Source organism: Ahaetulla prasina, chromosome 4, assembly GCF_028640845.1.
Source record: "Ahaetulla prasina isolate Xishuangbanna chromosome 4, ASM2864084v1, whole genome shotgun sequence".
NCBI lineage: Eukaryota > Metazoa > Chordata > Lepidosauria > Squamata > Colubridae > Ahaetulla > Ahaetulla prasina.
In genome coordinates this window covers 146,854,402-146,876,196 of record NC_080542.1, presented here as the reverse complement: position 1 = coordinate 146,876,196, position 21,795 = coordinate 146,854,402, and the positions used below count along the sequence as shown (strand labels likewise).

At 45.3% G+C, this 21,795-nt stretch overlaps 1 protein-coding gene across 1 annotated transcript in view; it reads left to right on the top strand.

The window, feature by feature from the left end:
* Window positions 1-21,795, top strand: part of WNT3A (Wnt family member 3A) — a 74,407-nt gene that overhangs the window by 38,700 nt on the left and 13,912 nt on the right. Inside the window, exon 2 of the mRNA XM_058179982.1 lies at window positions 2,462-2,703. Coding sequence (XP_058035965.1) covers window positions 2,462-2,703 — 242 coding nt within the window. The remainder of the gene's footprint in view (window positions 1-2,461; window positions 2,704-21,795) is intronic.

The window sequence follows — 21,795 nt, the reverse complement described above, 5'->3', positions numbered from 1 at the left end:
ATTTTGGTCACATGACCACAGGGATGCCGCAAAGGTCGCAAGTGCGAAAAATGGTCACTGGTCACTTTTGTCAGTGCCATTGTAACTTTTAACGGTCACATAATCCTTGAGTGGTGCAGGCTGCTAAACAGTCTGTTATTAACAGCAGCTGCTTGCAATTACTGCAGGTTCAAGTCCCACCAGGCCCAAGGTTGACTCAGCCTTCCATCCTTTATAAGGTAGGTAAAATGAGGACCCAGATTGTTGGGGGCAATAAGTTGACTTTGTATATAATATACAAATGGATGAAGACTATTGCTTGACATAGTGTAAGCCGCCCTGAGTCTTCGGAGAAGGGCGGGGTATAAATGTAAATAAATAAAAATAAATAAAATAATAAATAAATAAATAAATAAAATAAAAAAATAATAATAAAAAAATAATAATGAACTGTTGTAAGTTGAGGACTACACGCACTAAAATTACAGCTAGTCCTTAACTTGTAACGTTTAATGATTGTTTGCAGTTACAACGGCAGCGAAAAAAGTGACGTGACCGTTTTTCACACTTACGACCGTTGCAGTATCACACGATCAAAATTCAGATGCTTGGCATCTGAACTGTATTTGTGACGGTTGGTCATAAATACAATTTGGTCCGGTTGGCCGGGAGGGGGTGGGTGGGGGGTGGGGAGGTCGTGTGATCCCCTTTTGCGAACTTCTGACAAGCAAAGTCAATGGGGAAGCCAGATTCAACTTAATAAGGGATTCACTTAAAAACCACGTCATCAAATGGGGCCAAACTCACTTAACAACCGTCTCCCTTAGCAATGGAGATAGGCTCAGTTGTGGTTGTAAGTTGAGGACTACCTCGTAACTAAGCTAAAAGTCTATGCAGAAAAGTGAAGATGCACTAGTGCAGGGGGTCTCCAACCTTGGCCGCTTTAAGCCTGGAGGACTTCAACTCCCAGAATCCCCCAGCCAGCTTTGCTGGCTGGGGGATTCTGGGAGTTGAAGTCCTCCAGGCTTAAAGCGGCCAAGGCTGGAGACCCTTGCATTAGGCAACACCACTTAAGTGGGCTTTAGGAAATTGGGAATTTTGTATGTGTGTATGTGTGTGTGTATTTCATTTGTCACATCCGTTTTACAAACAGTTTTATTTTTTTCTAAGGACTCCCAACTGATTGATGATGTTAGGAGTTGTCATAACATCTTTCTTCGCTTTCTCATCAACCTCTGATTCACCCCTTTTGAACGAAGAAAAGGTGGCTTACAAACTCAACATTTTGTGTTACGAAATATTGTCCTTCCTTTTCTTTTTCTTTTTTTTTCTCTCCCCCGTACATGGTTTGGAGATTTTGGTTCGCCTGGAATTTTGCATCTCTGGGATACAGGAAAGTGCCTGTCTTTGATTTTCAAGACACCAAATCCTAAATGTGCAATATTTTTTTTATCCTGCCTTTATTGTTTTGAGGTGGCAGGCATGTTCAGACATGCCTAAGGCCCCTTCCTCTTTTTGTTTTCTCCACAACAACGCTGTAAGGTTGGCTGGGCCAAGAGAGAGGGGCTAGCGCCCATACCTAAGATGAGACTGGAACTCACCGTCTCCTAGTGATTGGGCCAAAGTCACCCAGTCGGCTTTCCTTCCTAGGGTGGGGCTAGAACTCACCGTCTCCTAGTGATTGGCCCAAAATCACCCAGTCGGCTTTCCTTCCTAGGGTGGGGCTAGAACTCACCGTCTCCTAGTGATTGGCCCAAAGTCACCCAGTCGGCTTTCCTTCCTAGGGTGGGGCTAGAACTCACCGTCTCCTAGTGATTGGCCCAAAGTCACCCAGTCGGCTTTCCTTCCTAGGGTGGGGCTAGAACTCACCGTCTCCTAGTGATTGGCCCAGTCACCAGTTGGCTTTCCTTCCTAGGGTGAGACTAGACTCTTGGTCTCCCAGCTTCTAGCATGATACCTTAACCATTAGATCACCTGGCCCTGACTGAACACTCCAAAATCACAAGTTAGCTCCATGAGAAATGAAGCTCACTAGAATAAAAAAAAAATATTTCTTGCCCAGCGAAAGATAAATCCAACATTGATGTCTACATGGGTGTTCAAACTCAGCTCTTCATCTAACATGTTTTGTCTAGGCAAAATATTCTGGTTTAAAGCATTGGTCCATTCATTCATAATCCATCCACCAGGATTAAAGTTGCCAAGGTTGGGGACCCCTGTCATAAATGACCAAGCCCTCTTCTCGCCTAATGTGTTGGTGATCCACAAATAGTCCATCTGAAAAGAGGTCACGTCAACTCCAAAGTTAGTTATCAGGACCCCTGTATCTTTGAAGGAAGTCCTTGTCCACACGATGAGACAGGAGACTCCTGTAAGTTCTCAACCACCTTAGTTCTTCTTTGTGGAGGCTTCAAGATGAGGCGGATGGAGACGTCTTTTGAGGAACCGATTTCTGATTCTGCCCTTTCCTGTTCTTTTGAAGGTCCTTGGCCATCGGTCATCAGTACTCCTCGTTGGGAACTCAGCCCATCCTCTGTGGGAGCATTCCTGGTCTAGTTCCCAAGCAGCTTCGATTCTGCAGGAACTATGTGCAGATTATGCCCAGCGTGGCCGAAGGAGTGAAGATCGGCATTCAGGAATGCCAGCATCAGTTTCGTGGAAGGAGGTGGAACTGTACCACCGTCAATGATAGTTTGGCCATCTTTGGACCGGTGTTAGATAAAGGTGAGTGTCCGGTTTTGGAATAAGGTCACCCAACTTTTGGGAAGGAGGAGGGATCTCAGGGTGGGTAGGAAAAGAGGTCTTTGTAGAAATGAAGGAACATCATCAGCAGGGAAGGTAGTAGTAGGAACATCTTGAGTCTTCCTTGCTTCCTGTTGTCATGCAAATTCATAGAAAGATTAGTTGTGTGAACTTCTGGAGTGCTCATCTTCAGCATTCTTGTATAATTTGAGAGGTTTCTAGCAAAGGATAAATCTGGTGAGATCAGCAGAGGTCACTTTAGGCATTTCAGGAAAATGGAATTAAGATCTGTGGTCTGGTGAGATTAACTGAAGCCACCTTAGATATCTCAAGGAAATGGAATTAAGATCTGTGGTCTGGGGAAACCAACAGAGGCTCCCTTAGGTATTTCAGGCAAAGGGAATCAAGAGCTGTGGTGTGGTAAGATCAGACAAAGCCTCTTCTATCTTCTCCTTCTCCTCTTTGTCTATCTTCTCCTTCTTCTCGTCTATATTCTCCCCCACTCCTCCTCCTCTTCCTCCTCCAGATCTAACATTTCCTTTCCCTTCTCCTCCTTGTCTATCTTCTTCTCCTCCTTCTCCTCTTTTTCCTTCCTCTTCCCCATTCCCTCATCCATGTCTACCCTTTCCCTCTCCCTCTCTCCTCGTCTGTCTTCTCCTTCTCCTCCTTCCTATCTTCCCCTCCTCCTTCTTCTCCACCCTTGTTGTTGTTGTATATCTTCTTTTCCCTTCTCCTCCTCCTCTCCCTCCCCCTCCCCTCCTCCATCTCTACTCTTTCCTTCTCTTCCTTGTCTACCTCCTCTTCCATGTCTACCATTCTCATCTTTGCCCATCTTCTTTCTTCTCCCTTCCCCTCTTCTTCTACTCTTTCCTTCTCTTTCTCCTCGTCTATATCCTCCTCCTCCTCCATGTCTACCATTCTTCTGCTCCTTGTCTATCTTCTCCTACTTTTTGTTGTCTGTCTTCTTTCTCCTCCTCACCTACTCTTTCTCCATCTCTTTATCTTTCTCATCTACCTCTTCTTCCTCCTCTTCCTCCTTGTCTACAATTCTCCTCCTGCTTGTCTATCTTCTCCTTCTTCTTGTCTATCTTCTCTTTCTCTTTCTCTCTCCCTCCTCCTCTCCCCCCCTCTCCCTCCTCCACATTTACCCTTCTCTTTTTCTCTTTACTCCTCCTCGTCTACCTTCTCCTCTTCCCTCCCCCTACCAAAGTAATCAGACAAATTGGGTCTTGAAGGGGGGCCTGCTCAGGGTGGGGGGGTGATACTATTTCATAACTGAAGAATGTTTTCCCTGGAGGCAGAATACAGGCCCCCCCCCCCAAGTTGGTCTCCCTCACTTACAGCAGCAGCCGCTGGCTGGGTCGGAGTTGGGGGGTGGGAGGTGAACAAGAATTAAACATCTCAGCCACATTCTTCAGGGTGCCCTGGGGGGGTGGGGAGAGAAAAAACATATTTCTGCTCAGAAGGAAAGGGACGGATTTCAGCAATGCCAACCTTCTTCTTCAGCTCCCTCCTGTGTCCTTTCGGCCACCTTCAAAATTGAATAAAATAGGGTGTCGTCCTGAAATACCCAGATCCACAGAACCTGCCCCCCCCCAACACACACACACACAACCCAAACCAAAGAGGAATTCCTTCAGTTTCTTCCCTGATTTCAAGTGAGAGTTGATGTCCTCCAGGAATCTTAAGAGCTGCCAGCTTTGACTGCTACATGGGGCTGCCCTTGGAAAGCCTCCTTCCACTGATTCCAAAGGCAGCGGTTTTGTGCAAGTCTAGATTCGCACACAGGTCACCTCTCAGCATTGGCTGACGATTGGCTTCCGGGTCCGAATCAAGGTGCCGGTGGTCACCTTCAAACTAGCCCTTCAAAGGTTATTTGAAGGACCGTCTTTTCCCAGTGGCATCTACTCAACCTACCAGAGCAGGAGATGTGAGGTGCTGGAGGCTAAAACATATGGAGAACAGTTGCAGGAACTCGGTATGCCTAGTTTAATGAAAAGAAGGACTAGGGGAGACATGATAGCAGTCTTCCAATATTTCAGGGGCTGCCCCAAAGAAGAGGGAGTCAAGCTATTCTCCAAAGCACCTGGGGGTAGAACAAGAAGCAACGGATAGAAACTCATCAAGGAGAGAAGCAACCTAGAATGAAGGAGAAATTTCCTGACAGTTAGAACAATTAATCAGTGGAACAACTTGCCCGCAGAAGTTGTGAATGTTCCAACACTGGAAATTTTAAAGAAAATGTTGGATAGCCATTTGTCTGAAATGGTGTAGGGTTTCCTTCCTGGGCAGGGGGTTGGACTAGAAGATCCTAGAAGGACCACATTTTCCCATTTACATCCACCCAACCCACCAAAAGGGAGAGGCAGTGTTACGGGACCCCAGTCTATCTGGCGGGACCCAAAAGACTTCTTCATGCTGGCTTCCTGTGGAGATAAGATTGGTCTCCAGCTTGAGACCTTTCCTTAAAGGCCATGAAGACCAGGTTTGACCAACAGGCCTCAGGACTCCAAGGTGATATGGAGTCCATCACGTGGTTGTTGACTGTTGTCACCGGCACTGTGTGGATTCTTTGTTGTTGTTTTTATTGGTGTTTTATAGCTGTAAGTCACCCATGAATGAGTTGCCTAGTCATATAAACCTCCCTTCTCGGTACAGCTTGGGGTGGGGAGGGGAGATAACTAGGTTGCGGGGCCACCAAAATCTGTCCTGATCTTCGTCTTACAACCCTGAGTTCCATTAAGTGAGAAGCAGGACTGGCCAAACAGCAGAAATGGAGCTGTACTCTACCTGTCGGATTGTTGAATGGAATTTTTGGGATGCCGAGCACCATAACTAAGTGCGGGCTACACGATGCAGGAAATGCAACGTGTGGTTAGTGTTTAACCTGGTTAAGTACGTTTGTGGCTTAGCAGCTCGGGCAAACACAGCCACTTTGATTGTTGGATGGTTCGATGGATTCCTGTTATCTTGTAGAGTTGGAAGATGTCTTAGAGGTCATCTAGTCTGACCCCGATGTATATCCAGAAGCCCAGTTAGAAGTATTGCGTCAAGCTAGCCATAAGGTGGTTTGATGTTAGCTTAGGTTGTGGAGATGCCAGTGTTGTGGTTTGTAAACTCTGCTGTATAGTTTGAGGTGTGGTTGTGGCTTCTATGGCTTGGTGTGATGTGTGATTCGTGTAATTACGGACGTTATCTGCTGAATCTGGTTGGTCAGGAGATGTTTCATTGTGGGTCTCAGGAAGATCTGAATGAAACAAACACTTTTGTGGGTTTACTTCTCCCTCACAAATATGTTCATAGGAAGTGTGATTCTCTACAGGTAGTCCTCGACTTACAACCATTCATTTTAGTGACCGTTCAAGTGATGGCGATGAAAAAAAGTGGCTAATGACCGTTTTTCACACTTAATGACCAATGCAGCATTCCCATGGTTACGTGAGCAAAATTCAGACTCTTGGCAACTTGCTCATATTTATGACGGTTTTAGTATCCCAGGGTTATGTGATCCCGTTTTGTGACCTTCCAACAAGCAAAGTCTATGGAGAAACCAGATCCACTTAACAGTCGTGTGACTCACTTAATGGCTGCAGTGATTTTCTTAACAACTGTGGCAAGAAAGGTCTTAAAATGGAGCAAAATTTACTTAACAACAGACTTAGCTATGGAAATGTTGGGCTCAATTGTGGTCATAAGTCGAGGACTTGATATGATTTCTAAAGAAATCTCAGCCTGGTGACTCTGGATGGCTGACAGTGCCTAAAAACACAAGAAAGGATAATTTAAGAATTAAAAAAAAAATCCCTCATAATTGAAATAACTAATTTAATTATACACATACACAACAATACAATGTTTCTGAGGCTGCTAGCTGACGAAATCGACCTGAACAACAAACACTTTGGCCTGAGGGAAATGCCAGGTCTTCCAGGCCTTACGGATGGCTAACTTTTAAAATAAAGCATAATCACTTTTAATCAAGTTGGAGGATTTTTAATTTACTGAAAGGAAGAGAACGAAGCAACCTGGGGGAAAGAAAAGAAAAGGAGCTTAGAGTAAAAACACAATAGCTACAGTTCCACTTTTAAACACATAATTGCCTCTTTCTCACTATGTTTTATACACAGAGACACACACCACTCACAGGGTCTAAAGCTGGACGATAGATAGATAGACAGATAGATAGATAGATGAGAGATAGATAGATGAGAGAGAGAGAGAGAGAGAGAGATGATAATAGAATAGAATAGAATAGAATAGAATTTTTATTGGCCAAGTGTGATTGGACACACAAGGAATTTGTCTTGGTGCATATGCTCTCAGTGTACATAAAAGAAAAGATACCTTCATCAAGGTACGACATTTACAACACAATTGATGATCAATATATCAATATAAATCATAAGGATTGCCAGCAACAAGTTATAGTCATACAGTCATAAGTGGAAAGAGATTGGTGATGGGAACTATGAAACGATTAATAGTAGTGCAGATTCAGTAAATAGTCTGACAGTGTTGAGGGAATTATTTGTTTAGCAGAGTGATGGCCTTCGGGAAAAAACTGTTCTTGTGTCTAGTTGTTCTGGTGTGCAGTGCTCTATAGCTGCTTTGAGGGTAGGAGTTGAAACAGTTTATGTCCAGGATGCGAGGGATCTGCAAATATTTTCACGGCTCTCTTCTTGATTCGTGCAGTATACAGGTCCTCAATGGAAGGCAAGTTGGTAGCAATTATTTTTTCTGCAGTTCTAATTATCCTCTGAAGTCTGTGTTTTTCTTGTTGGGTTGCAGAACCGAACCAGACAGTTATAGAGGTGCAAATGACAGACTCAATAATTCCTCTGTAGAACTGGGTCAGCAGCTCCTTGGGCAGTTTGAGCTTACTGAGTGATGATGATAGATAGACAAATAGATAGATGAGAGATAGATAGATGAGAGAGAGAGAGAGAGAGAGATGATAGATGATAGATAGACAGACAGACAGACAGACAGACAGACAGACAGATAGATAGATAGACAGACAGACAGACAGATAGCTAGTAGGAGATAGATTAGAGATAGACGAGAGATAGATGAGAGAGAGAGATGATAGATAGATAGATAGATAGATAGATAGATAGATAGATAGATAGATAGATAGATAGATAGATAGATAGAGATAGATAAGAGCAATGCTCCCAGAAGCACGAAGCTGAAGCCTGAAGATGATGAATGAGACTTCGTCGAAACATCGCCAAGACACTTCCAATTTTACGCGGGAGAAAACCCGAATAACCAAAGACCTACATACAAACACCCGCAAAAAACTCAGAAAACAAATAGATAGATAGATAGATAGATAGATAGATAGATAGATAGATAGATAGATAGATAGATAGATGAGAGATAGATGAGAGAAAGAGATGATAGATAAATAGATAGATAGATAAGATAGATGAGAGAGAGAGATGATAGCTAATAGAGATAGATAGATAGATAAATAGATCTAGAGATAGATAGATAAATAGACAGATAGATAGATGAGAGAGAGATGATAGATAGCTAAGAGAAAGAGAGATGAGATGAGAGAGAAAGAGATGATAGATAGATAAGATAGATGAGAGAAAGATGATAGATAGCTAATAGAGATAAGATAGAGACAGAGAGAGAGAGAGATGAGACAGAGAAAGAGATAGATAAATAGATAGATAAGATAGATGAGAGAGAGATGATAGATTGCTTAGAGAGAGAGAGACAGACAGACAGACAGACAGTAGATAGGTAGGTAGGTAGATAAGAGAGAGAGATATGATAGATAGAGAGAGAGAGAGAGAGAGAGACAGACAGACAGACAGTAGGTAGGTAGGTAGGTAGGTAAGATAGATGAGAGAGAGAAATGATAGATAGATAGATAGATAGATAGATAGATAGATAGATAGATAGATAGATAGATAGATAGATAGATAGATAGATAGATAGATAGAGACAGACAGACAGACAGACAGACAGACAGACAGACAGACAGACAGACAGACAGACAGAAGGTAGGTAGGTAAGTAGGTAGATAAGATAGATGAGAGAGAGAGATGATAGATAGATAGATAGATAGATAGATAGATAGATAGATAGATAGATAGACAGACAGATAGATAGATAGATAGATAGATAGATAGATAGATAGATAGATAGATAGATACAGGAGAGAGGGAGGCAGGGAGATTGGGTGAGTTTGGGCCAATCACTAAGAGATAGTAGTTCTACTCTCACCTTAGGCATGAAAGCTATCAGGGTGAGGCTGCCCCCCCCCCCAAAGCTGCAAAAAAAGAGGACGGAATATCACGCCTGTCTGTCACCTTGATTTATTTATAAAGTCATCAAGGCAGATAAAAATCAAATAAACATGATCTGAGACCCAATGTTGTTCCAACCTGTGTAACTCAGGGTTGAACTCAGGGAGTCCTTGTTGCTCTCTGAGCTTGGTGGCATTTTTGCAGACATTTCATGACCCAACAAGGTAACATCATCAGTGCTAGAAGGGAGTGTGAGGTTTGTTTTCTCTTTACATTACATTACATTACTTGGCAGGCAATCGCAGGTTCGTTGCCAGGACTGTTATCTGTTGTCGGAGTAAATTGCTGGCAAGGAAAGTCAGCTCGTGTGTCTTTTTGGTTTGTGGTCGGGAGGGGACATAACAACAATACTATTATGCTATGCTATATTTAATTATTATATTAGTTCTAAGAGGGGAAGAATTCAGTTCAATAATATAATAAATAATATATAAACAGAGAGACACCCTGATGATGTTATCTAGCTGGGTCATGAAATGTCTAAAAGAAAATCCCAAAATCAGAGAACATCAAGATTGTTTCCCTCCTCCTCTTCAAACCCGATCTCTTCTTGCACTGATGATGTTACCTGGCTGGGTCATGAAACGTCTGTAAGAAAGCAATCAACTCAGGGAGCACTAAGGCCCCAAAGACGACCCCCTCCCCGTCCTCCTCTTCCCTGTGAACGCCATTCCCTTCTAGCACTGTCATTGTTTCCATGAATTCTCGGTTCTCTGTGCAAGCATCTCTCCTTTAATTCAACTAATTTTTTTCCCCCGTGGAATGGCTAAACACGATTTCCATATTGCCGATTGTTTCTTGGGGTTCTTTTAAGGCCACCCCCCCCATCCTAACTTTGATTAGAAATCAAGTTGGGGATGATGGAGGCGGTTAACCCAGAATAAACAATCCCCTTCCTGGTCTCGTCCTCCCCCTTTTCAATGACCTCCCCCCGCCGTGTATCTAAAACGCCCCGATGTTCAGCCTATACCAGCCCACTCATTTAAATGGTTCGAAAAGAAAAGGAAACCCATTAATTTTCACTGCCCTCCCAAAGACACCCCAACATCGGACCCCGTTGGCCTGGAGAGGTGATCCGGAGCCTCTTTTAATGACCTCACGGAGGGCTGACCAGGGGAAGACCGAAGTCAACCTAATGAAGAAGTCGGATTTTGACTCTCTGGCTATTGTGGTGCAAATGGGGGTCCTGCCGTCTGCTATTGTTGGACCCCCGAAAGAGAGAGGGTCAGCATTCCGGCTCTGGGTTCCAGTTAATCAATCTGATTGGATTAGGGTCACCATGGTCCCTAATAGGGTCAAGGGTCGTGCCCAAGGGGATTAAGAGCTTTGTCGGAGGGGAGATGTAAAAGAACCCGGAGGAGGCTTGTCAACGGGAAAGGAAGGGAGGAAGGGAGGCAGGAGGGGAGGGTGGACCTGACACGCGTAAGGATGGAGCCCGCAAGTGAGGAATGTAATTCGCCTCCCTTACTTCCTTCCCTCCTTCCTTCCTTTCTTCCCCCAGTTTCCCTTTCTCCTCCCATCCTTCCTTCCTGCTTTCCTATCTTCTTTCTTTCCTACCTCTCTCCCTCCCTTCCTCCCTCTCATCTTGTTCTCTCTCCCTCCCTCCCTCCACTCCCTTTCTTCCTTTAATCCTTCCTTCCTTTTCTCCCTCCCTTCTCTCTTCTTCCCTTCCTTCTTTCTTTCTTCTCCCCTCCCTCCCTTCCTCCTCCTTCATCCATTCTTCCTCTACCCTTCCCCGTCCTTCCAGTTTCCCTTTCTCCTTCCCTCCTTCCTCCCTTTCCTTCCTTTCCTTCCTCCCTCTCTCCTTCCTTCCCTCTCTCCTTCCTTCCTTCCCTCCCTCCCTCCCTCTTTCCTTTCTCCTTCCTTCTTTCCTTCCCTCCTTCCCTCCCTCTGACCTCCCTTCCTCTTTCCTTCCCTCCTTCCTTCCCTCTTTCCTCCCTCCCTCCCTCTCATCTTGTTCTCTCTCCCTCCCTCCCTCCACTCCTTTCTTCCTTTAATCCTTCCTTCCTTTCTCCTCCTTCTCTCTTCCTTCCTTTAATCCTTCCTTCCTTTCTCCTCCTTCTCTCTTCCTTCCTTCTTCTTCTTTCTTCTCCCTCCTCCTTCCTCCTCCTTCATCCATTCTTCCCCTACCCTTCCCCGTCCTTCCAGTTTCCCTTTCTCCTTCCCTCCTTCCTCCTTTCCTTCCTTTCCTTCCTCCCTCTCTCCTTCCTTCCCTCTCTCCTTCCTTCCTTCCCTTCCTCTCTCCCTCTGACCTCCCTCCCTCCCTCTTTCCTTTCTCCTTCCTTCTTTCCTTCCTCCCTCCCTCCCTCTGACCTCCCTTCCTCTTTCCCTCCCTCCTTCCTTCCCTCTTTCCTCCCTCCCTCCCTCCCTCCAGCGCAATCATGTTCCATAGAGAGGTGGCCACCACTGAGAAGTCGCTTTTATATGATCCCACCAGATGTATTATATACATTTTTAGACTTTCATTCTCACCTTTACTAGTTTTTAAGTAACTCAAGGCCATGAACATACCTAATTCTCCTTCCTGCTATTTTCCCCACAATAACAACCCTGTGAGGTGGGCTGGGCTGAGAAAGATGGACTGACCCAAAGTCACCCAACCTGCTTTCATGCCTAAGGCGAGACAACAACTCACCGTCTCCTGGGAATTGGCCCAAAGACTCCCAGTCGCCTTTTATCCCTAAGGAGGAACTACAATTCCCAATCTCCTGGTCAGATGTACAATGCAGGCCTGAATTTTGGCCACAAGACATTGTGGATACTGCAATAGCTGTAAGTGCAAGAACCGGTCCCAGGTCATTTTCTCATACCAGCGTAACTTCAGGTGGTTGCTAAAGGAATGGTCATAAGTGAAGGACTACATGCATCCTTCATCCAGATATTGCCAGAAAAGCATCTGTATTGTGAGGTGGGTTGAACCTTCCTTGGCAATTCCCAATTTAAGAAGATGTCTTAAAAACTTTGCCAATGGCCTCAGGTCATTAACCCAAGCCATCCTTAAATTTCAGGAATTTCCCTCGTCATAAATCAAGACTTCACTGATGTCAAGGTGCTTCTGTTTTCGGTTGCAACAAACTTCGTAAGACTTGCGGATGTCAGGATAAATAGTTCTGCCCATCCCCCAATTTTCTAAGTACCACAATACAGCTAGTCCTTGATTTACGGCCACAGCTGAGGCCAACATTCCTGTTGCTAGGCGCGACAAGTTATTAAGTGTGTTTTGCTCCATTTTACCACCTTTCCTGCCACCGTTGTTAAGCGAATCACTGCAATTGTTAATTTAGCAACACTAAATTGTTAAGTGAATCTAGCTTTCCCGTGGACTTTGCTTGTCAGATGGTCGCGAAAGGGGATCACGTGACCCCGGGACACTGCAACCGTCATAAATACGAGCCAGTTGCCAAGCATCTGGATTTTGATCACGTGACCATGGGGACACTGCAACAGTCGTAAGTGTGAAAAACGGTCATAAATCACTTTTTTCAGTGCCGTTGTAATTTTGAACAGTTACTAGTTATAAAGTAAGAATTATTTATGTTTCCTGGTCAACGTCCATTTATAAGCAGACATTCATGCGCACTATATTCCGAAAATGCTGCTATTATTTTTTTCTATTGCACGCCAATGGGATTTCTTCTTCTTTTTTCCCCCCCTTCGAGCCCAAAACTGAGTCGCAAAATTGGGCATGTGTCACAGATGGACAAAACGCAAAGAATAATTGGATTTCTGTAGAGGAATTTGCGAAGCTGAACTACCTTAAAAACAGGGATCTCCAACCTTGGCCACTTTAAGACTTGTGGACTTCAACTCCCAGAGTTCTCTGGAATCCCAAAGGAATTCTGGGATTTGAAGTTCACATGTCTTAAAGTGGCCGAGGTTGGAGATCCCTGTCATAGAACATCTTTTTAGGGAGCTGTCTTATTATAGCCTTACTCAGAGGAAATCGTGGCAAAAATTAGACCTGAGAGGAATAGATATTTTTTTTTTTTTTTTGAGCAGAAGGACTTCATGGCCATCTATGAGTTCCTCTAGACTAGAGGTTGGACTTCAGGACCCATAATCCTGAGCCAAACATGGGGAACGTGGGGAAAAATGGGAGCGGAAGTCCAAGTGGTGTGGACACAGTCATCTCCATTGCTTGGGTTTTCTGACGTAAGGAACAGGCGTTAAAATTACAAGTAGTTTTCGATTTAACCACTTCACTTCGGCCCCAAATTTCTAATTGGCTAATTGAGACAATTGCAGTTCTGTCCCATTTTATGACCTTTCTTGCCACCGTCGTTAAAGTGAATCAGTGCAGTTGTGAAGTTAGTAACATGGGTCGTTATGCGAATCTGTCTTCTCCGTGGACTTCGCTTGCCAGAAGTTGGCGATAAGTGGATCGCATGACCCAGGGGTGGGTTCTACTTACCTTCGCTACCTGTTTGCAATGGAAGTGTGTGTGCGCACAGAGCGGCCATGACGACATCCGGGCGGGTGGGCGGAGCCTCCGGTTTGCAAGCTCCGAACCGAACTGGTAGCAACCCACCACTGGTGTTGAACCTGTCAACTGTCATAAATATGAGTTGGTTGCCATGTGCCTGGATTTTGATCACGTGCCATGGTCATAACTGTGAAAAATGGTCATAAGTCCCTTTTTGACAGATAAAGAGTTCCAAGGTCATGTGATTCCCTTCCGAGTCCTTCCAAAACCAAATTCAAAAGGGAAGTCCGAATTGCTTAATGACTGGGTAACTAATTTAACAACTGAAGTGGTTCACTTAACAACGGTGGCAAGAAAGCTTGCAAAATGTTCGTTCAACAACTGTCTGGCTTAGAAATTTTGGCCTTCCTTGTGGTCATAAGTCAAGGACGGTCTGCCATGGGCAGATTCCATTGAGGTCGTAATTTGAGAAAGACCCTGTATTGCAGCTTCGATTTTGGCGGTGGGGAAAACCCAAGAGAGAAGAAGAAAGAGGAAGGAACGAGACAAACCTACTTCCAACCTATTTTGCTGGCATCTTTCTGTTCATTTGAATGCACCCTTTGGATATTTGAAATTTTGCCCAGAAATGGCATGGAACGGAGAACCACTTTAATTAAATTCCTACATCTTGTGCACAAAGAAATAGTTAGGCAAATGAGAGAGACATTAATCTTGTCCCAGTGAGTCAACCTAAAGGAGGCATTTGTCGATTAACATTGGTTAGGAAACACCCTCCTTTTAAGAAAGAGAAAGTGCAGGATGCTGGAACAAGAAAATGGATAATTAAAAGGAGAGATAACATCAATGAACAATCATGGATGAAGTCTCCCCCGGGTGAGAAAACCGGGTGGTGATGGTGGAAATCAACTTAGGAAATCGATCAAAACCGCAAAGGATGCTTAAAATTGCAGGGAAAAGAGCTACCAGGTTTAGGGGCCTGTGAGTTTTTTGAGAACGTCATGCAGAAAAGGAAGGAGAATGAAACCCCTGGAGAGAGAAATTAGGAGGTTTAAGAGGTTTAGAAATGGCGGGGTGCTCTCTGAGTTTGGGTTGTTGTTTGTTTTTTCTTGCAGATGTTTCATGACCCAACTAGGTAACATCATCAGTGCTAGAAGCTAGAACACCCCTGTTGTGTCTGCGCCCCCCGAGCCGGGCCCCCTACCAGAAAGTGACTTGGAAAGTGAGGGGGAAGGGCCATCAGGACTTACCTCTGGAGCACCGACTTCCCTGGCTCAACTCCAGGAGTCAGAGGCAGGCCAGGTAGAGGAGATAATGAGGCATCCGTCCCCTGACTCTTCCCCCCCCCAGGACACGCCTCAAGACCCAGCTGATGGCAATCAAGCCTGGCTGGACCCTAAGTTTCATAGGCAGGAGAGGCGGAAACAAACAGAAGCAGGGGTGGGGCAGGCCTAGGAAGTGCTGAGTCATGGAGCCACATCTCACAGGATATAAAAGCAGCAAGGGCTGCTATGCCTCTTCGTAGCAGGCAAATTAACTGCTTGACTAGAGCTGAAGTACTGTTTGCTGACTCATCGGCATCAAGGGAGATAACAGAGACACTTGGCAGACGCTCGCTAGTTTGCTGCCAGAGTTGATAGTGCCGGCTAATTAAGCCATCACTCGGACTGAGGCGAGGGGGGACAGAACAGCCTCCCTTCCTTGTAGCAGTGATGGCGTTACTTATTTGGGTCATGAAACATCTGCAAGAAAACCATAAACTCATTGAGCACCAAGGACCCCACAGTCCCTCCTCCTCTTCCTCCTTCTCTTCCTGCTCCTCCTGTCTACAACCCATTCCCTTTCAGGATTGATGACATTACCTAGTTGGGTCATGAAACGTCTGCAAAGAAACCACCAAGTTTAGAGAGCACCAAGGACCTAGAGTTCCCCCCTCCTCCCTTTCCTTTTTTCTCCTCCCACTTCTCTTCTTTCTCCTCCTCATCTTCTTTCTCCTCTCCACAAGCCCCCCCCACACCTTCTAGCCCTGATGATGTTCCGTAGTTGGGTCCTGAAATGTCTGCAAGAAAACCACCTCAACCAAGCTCAGAGAGCACAAATCAAGTGGTTTACAACTATCCTATTTGCTGCCGGAAAAAAAAAAAAAAGTTGTAAAAGAAAAGCGGTCCCGATGATCCACTGAACGACTTGCGCAACTGACCTTTGTAATTCCAGGCTCAATTATGATCATAAGTTGAAGAGTACCTGTGTATCAATTTATGACAAGATCACTTAGGTGATGATGGCGTATGACGTGGGGTTTTGTTTAAGGCCAATTGCTGAGGTCCAGAATTTGTTGAGAGCAATGAAAACGGGCTCAAGGCAGTCCTCAAAGTTACAACCATTCGTTTAGTGACTGGTCAAAGTTACAGCAGCACTGAAAAAAAGTGACTTATAACCGTTTTTCAGACTTACGACCGCTGTAGCCTCCCCAGACACACGTGATCAAAATTCGAACACTTGGCAAATGACTCGTATTTATGATGGTCCTAGTGTCCAGGGCTCACATGTTCCCCTTTTGCAACCTTCTGACAAGCGAAGTTGATGGGGAAGCCAGATTCATTTAAAGACCGTGCTATTAATTTAACAGCTGCAGGGATTCAATTAACAACCGTGGCAAGGATGGTGGTAAAACGGGGCAAAATTCATTTTAACACCTTAGCAATGGAAATCTGGGGCTCCGTGATGGTTGTAAGTTGAAAACATGTATCTTACAGCATGGATCAAACGTGCATTTTACAGCATGGCTGGGGAATTCTGGGAATTTATTTATTTATTTATTTTATTTATTTATTAAATTTGTATACCGCCCTTCTCCCGAAGGACTCAGGGCGGTTCACAGCCAAGTAAAATAGACAATACAATATAAATACAATTAAAATACAATTAAAAAACTTATTAAAATTGGCCACAATTAAAATTTGAGACTAAAACCCATTAAAATACCTATAAACTTAAAAACTAACCCAGGCCAGCGCAGATAAATAAGTAAGTTTTAAGCTCGCGGCGAAAGGTTCGGAGGTCCGGAAGTTGACGAAGTCCTGGGGGGAGTTCGTTCCAGAGGGCGGGAGCCCCCACAGAGAAGGCCCTCTGTGAGCCCCCACAGAGAAGGCCCTCCCAATACAGAGAATTGAAGTCTCTGCATCTTAAAGTGGCTAAACTTGGGAAATCCTGGCTTAGTCTGATCCAATTATTCTAGAAAATAGGAAATTAAGTATCTTTTCTTGAAGTAAAACAGCAAACAACAAAACCCCAGCCTCAAACGTTTTCGCCCCCTCTCTTTCCATGCAAAACACCCTTGTCTTAAATCCTGCTAAGAAAAGAGACTCGGCTCAGCTTACCTGCGCCTAAAATTCAAGAGATTTCATCCATCTCGGCTTGACTCCGTCGGACGATGGAGCAGGGAGGGCTTGCAAAGTCGGCCCCTGATACCTGCTGGGGTGACTTTATCCCTATTTTGTGACGAGAACGTCACGGTGCATTAAGCTCACAATGGCCCGGAGATATTTTATATGAAGTTTGCTTTGCTCCCTGATTAGCAAGACCCCGAACTAAGTCATAGCAACGTAAAACTATGCGTCGCTCGCCCGGCAAATGGGAAATTTTCCATTCAAACGGTGGCATCGAACAATTGCGAGGGCGTGTGAATTGTGGGCAGAAAAACACATTTTGCTTGATACCCGGGGCCTTAATCTGCTCGTCGCTGGGATATTGTGCTCCGAGCGGACCCCAGCAGGGTGTGGGGTGAAGGTCCCCTTCGACGGCCCCTTTTTCTTGGCCCGAGTTAATGATATACTGATGTTGTAGCCTCCCCCAGGAAGACGATACAAGGCGTGGATGAAAAGCGGGGTCTTGCGAACACATCCTAAAAGACTGAACATTTTTGACGGAGGGGTTGCGGGTCACTTACAGTGGGGGGTGGGAGGGGACCCCTTGCGAAACACGCCCGATGCTCCACTTGGCCACAAGGCTGGACTTCAATAGACCGAAATATAGGGAGTCCTTGGCTTACGACACCGACTGAGACCAAACTTTTGGTTGCTAAGCGAAACGGTTGTTGAAGCGAGTTTTTGCTCCATCTTTCTTGCCCCGGTTGTTTTAAGTGGGTCACAGTGGATATTAGTAACACTGTTGTTAAGTGAATCCCATTGGCTTTGTTTCTCAGAAGGTGAAATTGACCCCGGGATACTGTGACCGTCCTAAATATGAAACCGTTGCCGAGCGCCGGAATTTTGATCAGGTGTGAATGGGGACGAGAATGCAATAGTCGTTAAGTGTGAAAACCGGTCATTAAGTCACTCTGACACATCAGAGAAGGGAGCGAGGTAGGTTATGGATCTCATCTAGTGTGACCCAGAAGAAGGGCCTTCCCTGCAGTGGCTCCCTCCCTGCGGAACATCATCCCTGCAGAGATAAGGTTGGTCCCGCACACTTTGACGTCCTTTTCAAAAGGGCCTTGAAGGCAAGGTGCGACCACCGGGCCTGTGGACCCCAGGGTGATAAATGGAGCCCATAAAGCAGTTTCCATAGAAGAGGATGTTAGCTGGAGGTTTGTGGGGTTCTTGGTGGTCTCTCAGTTTGATTATTTCCTTACAGAAGTTTTGTGACCCAGCTGAGTAACATCATCAGTGCTTGAAGGGAGGTTTGTAGAGAGGAGGAGGAGAAGGAAGAGTGAGAGGAGGAGGAGGAAGAGAAGGAGAGAGGGGAGGAGGAGGAGGAGGAAGAGGAGGAGGAGAGAGGAGGAGGAGGAGGAGGAGGAGAGGAGAGGAGGAGGAGGAGGAGGGGAGGAGGAGGGAGAGGAGGATGACTGTTTGGTTCTTGGTGGTCTCTGAGTTTGATTATTTCCTTCCAGACATTTTGTGACCAACTAGGTAACATCATCAGGGCTTGAAGGGAGGTTTGTAGAGGGGAGGAGGAGGAGCAAGAGGAGGAGGAGGGGGAGGAAGAGGAGGAGAAGGGGGAGGAAGAGGAGGAGGACAACGACAACTGTGGGGTCCTTGGTGGTCTCTGAGCTTGGTGGCTTCCTTGCAGATGTTTCATGACCCAACTGGGTAACTCTATCATTGCTAGAGGGGGAGGGGGGGTTTGCCCTCTTTATATACCTATCAGTTTTGGTGGGACTTTAAACCACGGCCTAATCAAGAGACCACCACCTCCACTCCCACCAACACTGACAAGGCAAGCCACCAGTAAAGGGCTCCCCAACCCTCAGGTCACGGCCCATTATCCAGTCCGTGAGCCATTCGGAACCAGGCTGCAGAAGCAGCGGGCGTCCATGTGTACATCCCCACTTGAGCGAGCGAGAACCATCTGTGGTCCACAAACCACACACCCGGTCCACAAAGCCAGAAAGATTGGAGAACTCTGTCCTCATATATAAAGAGAGAGCAAATTCTTCTAGCACCGGTGAGATTACCTAGTCGGGTCACGAAACGTCTTCAAGAAAGCCACTCAGCTCAGAGACCACCAAGGACCCTCACAAGTGACGGGTTCGATTGCTGTCACTGGGGGTGGCTGCATCTTGACTTTTCTCCCAGGGTTGTTTGTTGCTATAAGCCAGGGGTCTCCAACCTTGGTCCCTTTAAGACTTGCGGACTTCAACTCCCACAGTCCCTCAGCCAGCAAAGCTTGGAGAACCCTGCTTTATAAGCTGCCCCTCAGCCACCATGAGTGAACCCTAGTCCTGGTCTTAAGAAAATAAAAATCAAATTAATTGATCGATGAAGCAGAAGCGTGCAGTGATATGACGCCTGCTCCAGGATCAGAGCCCATGTGCGCTTCCGGGTCAAAACAACCCGGAATAGAAGACGAATTGTCTCTGGAGTGAATTCTGGAAGCTTCCCAAATTTTGATCTTTGGGAAATCAAGTTTTGATCTGAAGGTGCGCAATTCGCCATGTTCTTACAAAGTTGACGTGTTGCCTAAGTAACCCAAACATATGTTCCACCTACCGTGAAGCATATACACCGTTCCTTGGCAGGGATATCGGCTTTAATAACTTTCCTGAAATTATTAAATGGGTTATTTATCTGAAACGAGCATCAGGTGCCCTGGGGCCATTCAAACACGACAAGGTCTTATCAAACAGTTTGAACAAAGCACAAGCCCAAAATTGAATTTTTGGGTGCCTGTCAGAAGCTACAGTCATTCTTGATTTACAGCCACAACTGTTCGAAGTTACAGCGGCCCTCCAAAATAGGGGACTTACGACCACTCCTCGCACTTATGACCACTGCAGCATCCCCGTGGTCACATGATCAGAATTCAGGCGCTTGGCAACTGGGTCTTATTTATGACTGTTGCAGTATCCCGGGGGTCACGTGATCCTCTTTTGTGACCTTCCCAGCCGGATTCTGGCGAGTAACGTCAATGGAGGAAGCTGGATTCGCTTAACGACCCTGTGATTCGCTTAACAACTACAGAGATTTGCATGGAGAATTGTGGAAATAAGGGTCATAAAAGCAGGCCGCCTTGGTTAGCCACAGATATTGTAGTCTCAATTGCAATCATAAGTCGAGGTCGCAAAATGGGGTAAAACTCAACTGTCTCGCTTAGCGACAACATTTTCAGCTCAATTGTGATTGTAAGTCGATACAAGCTAAATTGTAGAGGGCCGGGAGTCCTGAAAAAGTGACTTATGACCGCTTTTCACACTTACAACCACTGTGGCATCCCCATGGTCACGCGATCAAAATTATGACGCTTGACAACAGGGTCACAGTTATGACGGTCGCAGTGTCCCAGGGTCACGTGATCCCCCTTTTGTGACCTTCTGAAGAGCAAAGTTAATGGGAAGCTGGATTCACTTAACAACTGTATTACTGACTTAACAACTGCAAGGGTTCACTTAACAATCATGGCAAGAAAGGTCGTTAAACAGGGCACAATTCACTAAACAACTGTCTCGCTTAGCAGCGGAAATTTGCGGCTCGATTGTGGTCGTAAGGACCACCTGTATTGCAGTTTTTTCAATATGAGCTTATTTACCTTGGAGAATGTCTTAGGTATAGCATGAAAATTAAAAGAATCTTTGCCATCTCTGTTATTTGTTGAATGCATTTTGGGGCCCTTCTATTCTTTCCTTTGCCCTTTCCTTTTTATTTCAGCTTATATCTTAATGTTTGGTTCTGAATTTTAATAAATAGATGGATGGATAGATAGATAGATAGAGATATGTCACCAGCATTTTGAATTTTTTGTCCCGTTTCCCTTTATTGCTAAGGATTTTTTTTTTAATTATACTAATGCTCGAAGCGAACAATCTGTTTCTACAGATCCCATCGCAATGAAATCATGAAGATACATGGAAAAATTTCCTTCCCTAGACACCTAGGTTTCCTGGGGCAAAGGCAGAGATTATTTTAAAAATAAATAAATAAATAAAATAATAATCTCTTATGATTCCCCAGGAACATATAATGCAGCAATCAAAACTATTAAACTTTGGCAAGGCACCAGGTTGAGGTAGAGATTATCCCAGAAGAAAAAAATATTGCAAAAAAAAAAGAGAGAGAGAGAGAGAGAGACTTGGAAGTTTTTTTTAACCTGCCTGTAATTTATGGAGAAGGCCACAGATGCGTGGGAAGCTGAGCCCAAAGACTGGAAGGGAATCAAACAAGACAGGAGGGATGAAACCGCAATTTTTGAATCCTTGCTTTCGGCAAAAATATTGGGCACGTTGGAAACCAAATATTGATTCGGAATTGCTTTTCGCTTTTTCTTTTTTGTATGCAAGAGCAAATGTCTGCCTAGATAGGGTCCTGTCAAATTGTATTGACAGAGGACAGTCTCTCAGTTTATGCAGGCTGAGATGGATACCTGCTGTTGGAGTTGTTTTTTTCTTGGCAATTTTTACGGTAGTATATTTAGGGTTAGGGTTGGAGGGGGTCCTTGGTGCACTCTGTGTTTGGTGGTCTTCTTGCAGACGTTTTGTGACCCAACTAAGGAACATCATCAGTGCTAGAAGGAAAGTGGAGGTTAGCAGAGAGGAGGAGGATTGTGTTGTGTCTGCACCCTCCGAGCCGGGCTCCCTGCCAGAAAGTGACTTGGAAAGTGAGGGGGAAGGGCCATCAGGACTTACCTTGGGAGCACTGGCTTCCCTGGCTCAGCTCCAGGAGGCAGAGGCAGGCCAGGTGGAAGAGATAACGGAGGCCTCAGTCCCCTGACTCTTTCCCCCCCCCCGCCACGCCTCCAGACCCAGCTGATGGCAATCAGGCCTGGCTAGACCCTAGGTTTCATGGGAACAACAGAAGCAGGGGTGGGGCAGGCCTAGGAAGTGCTGAGTCA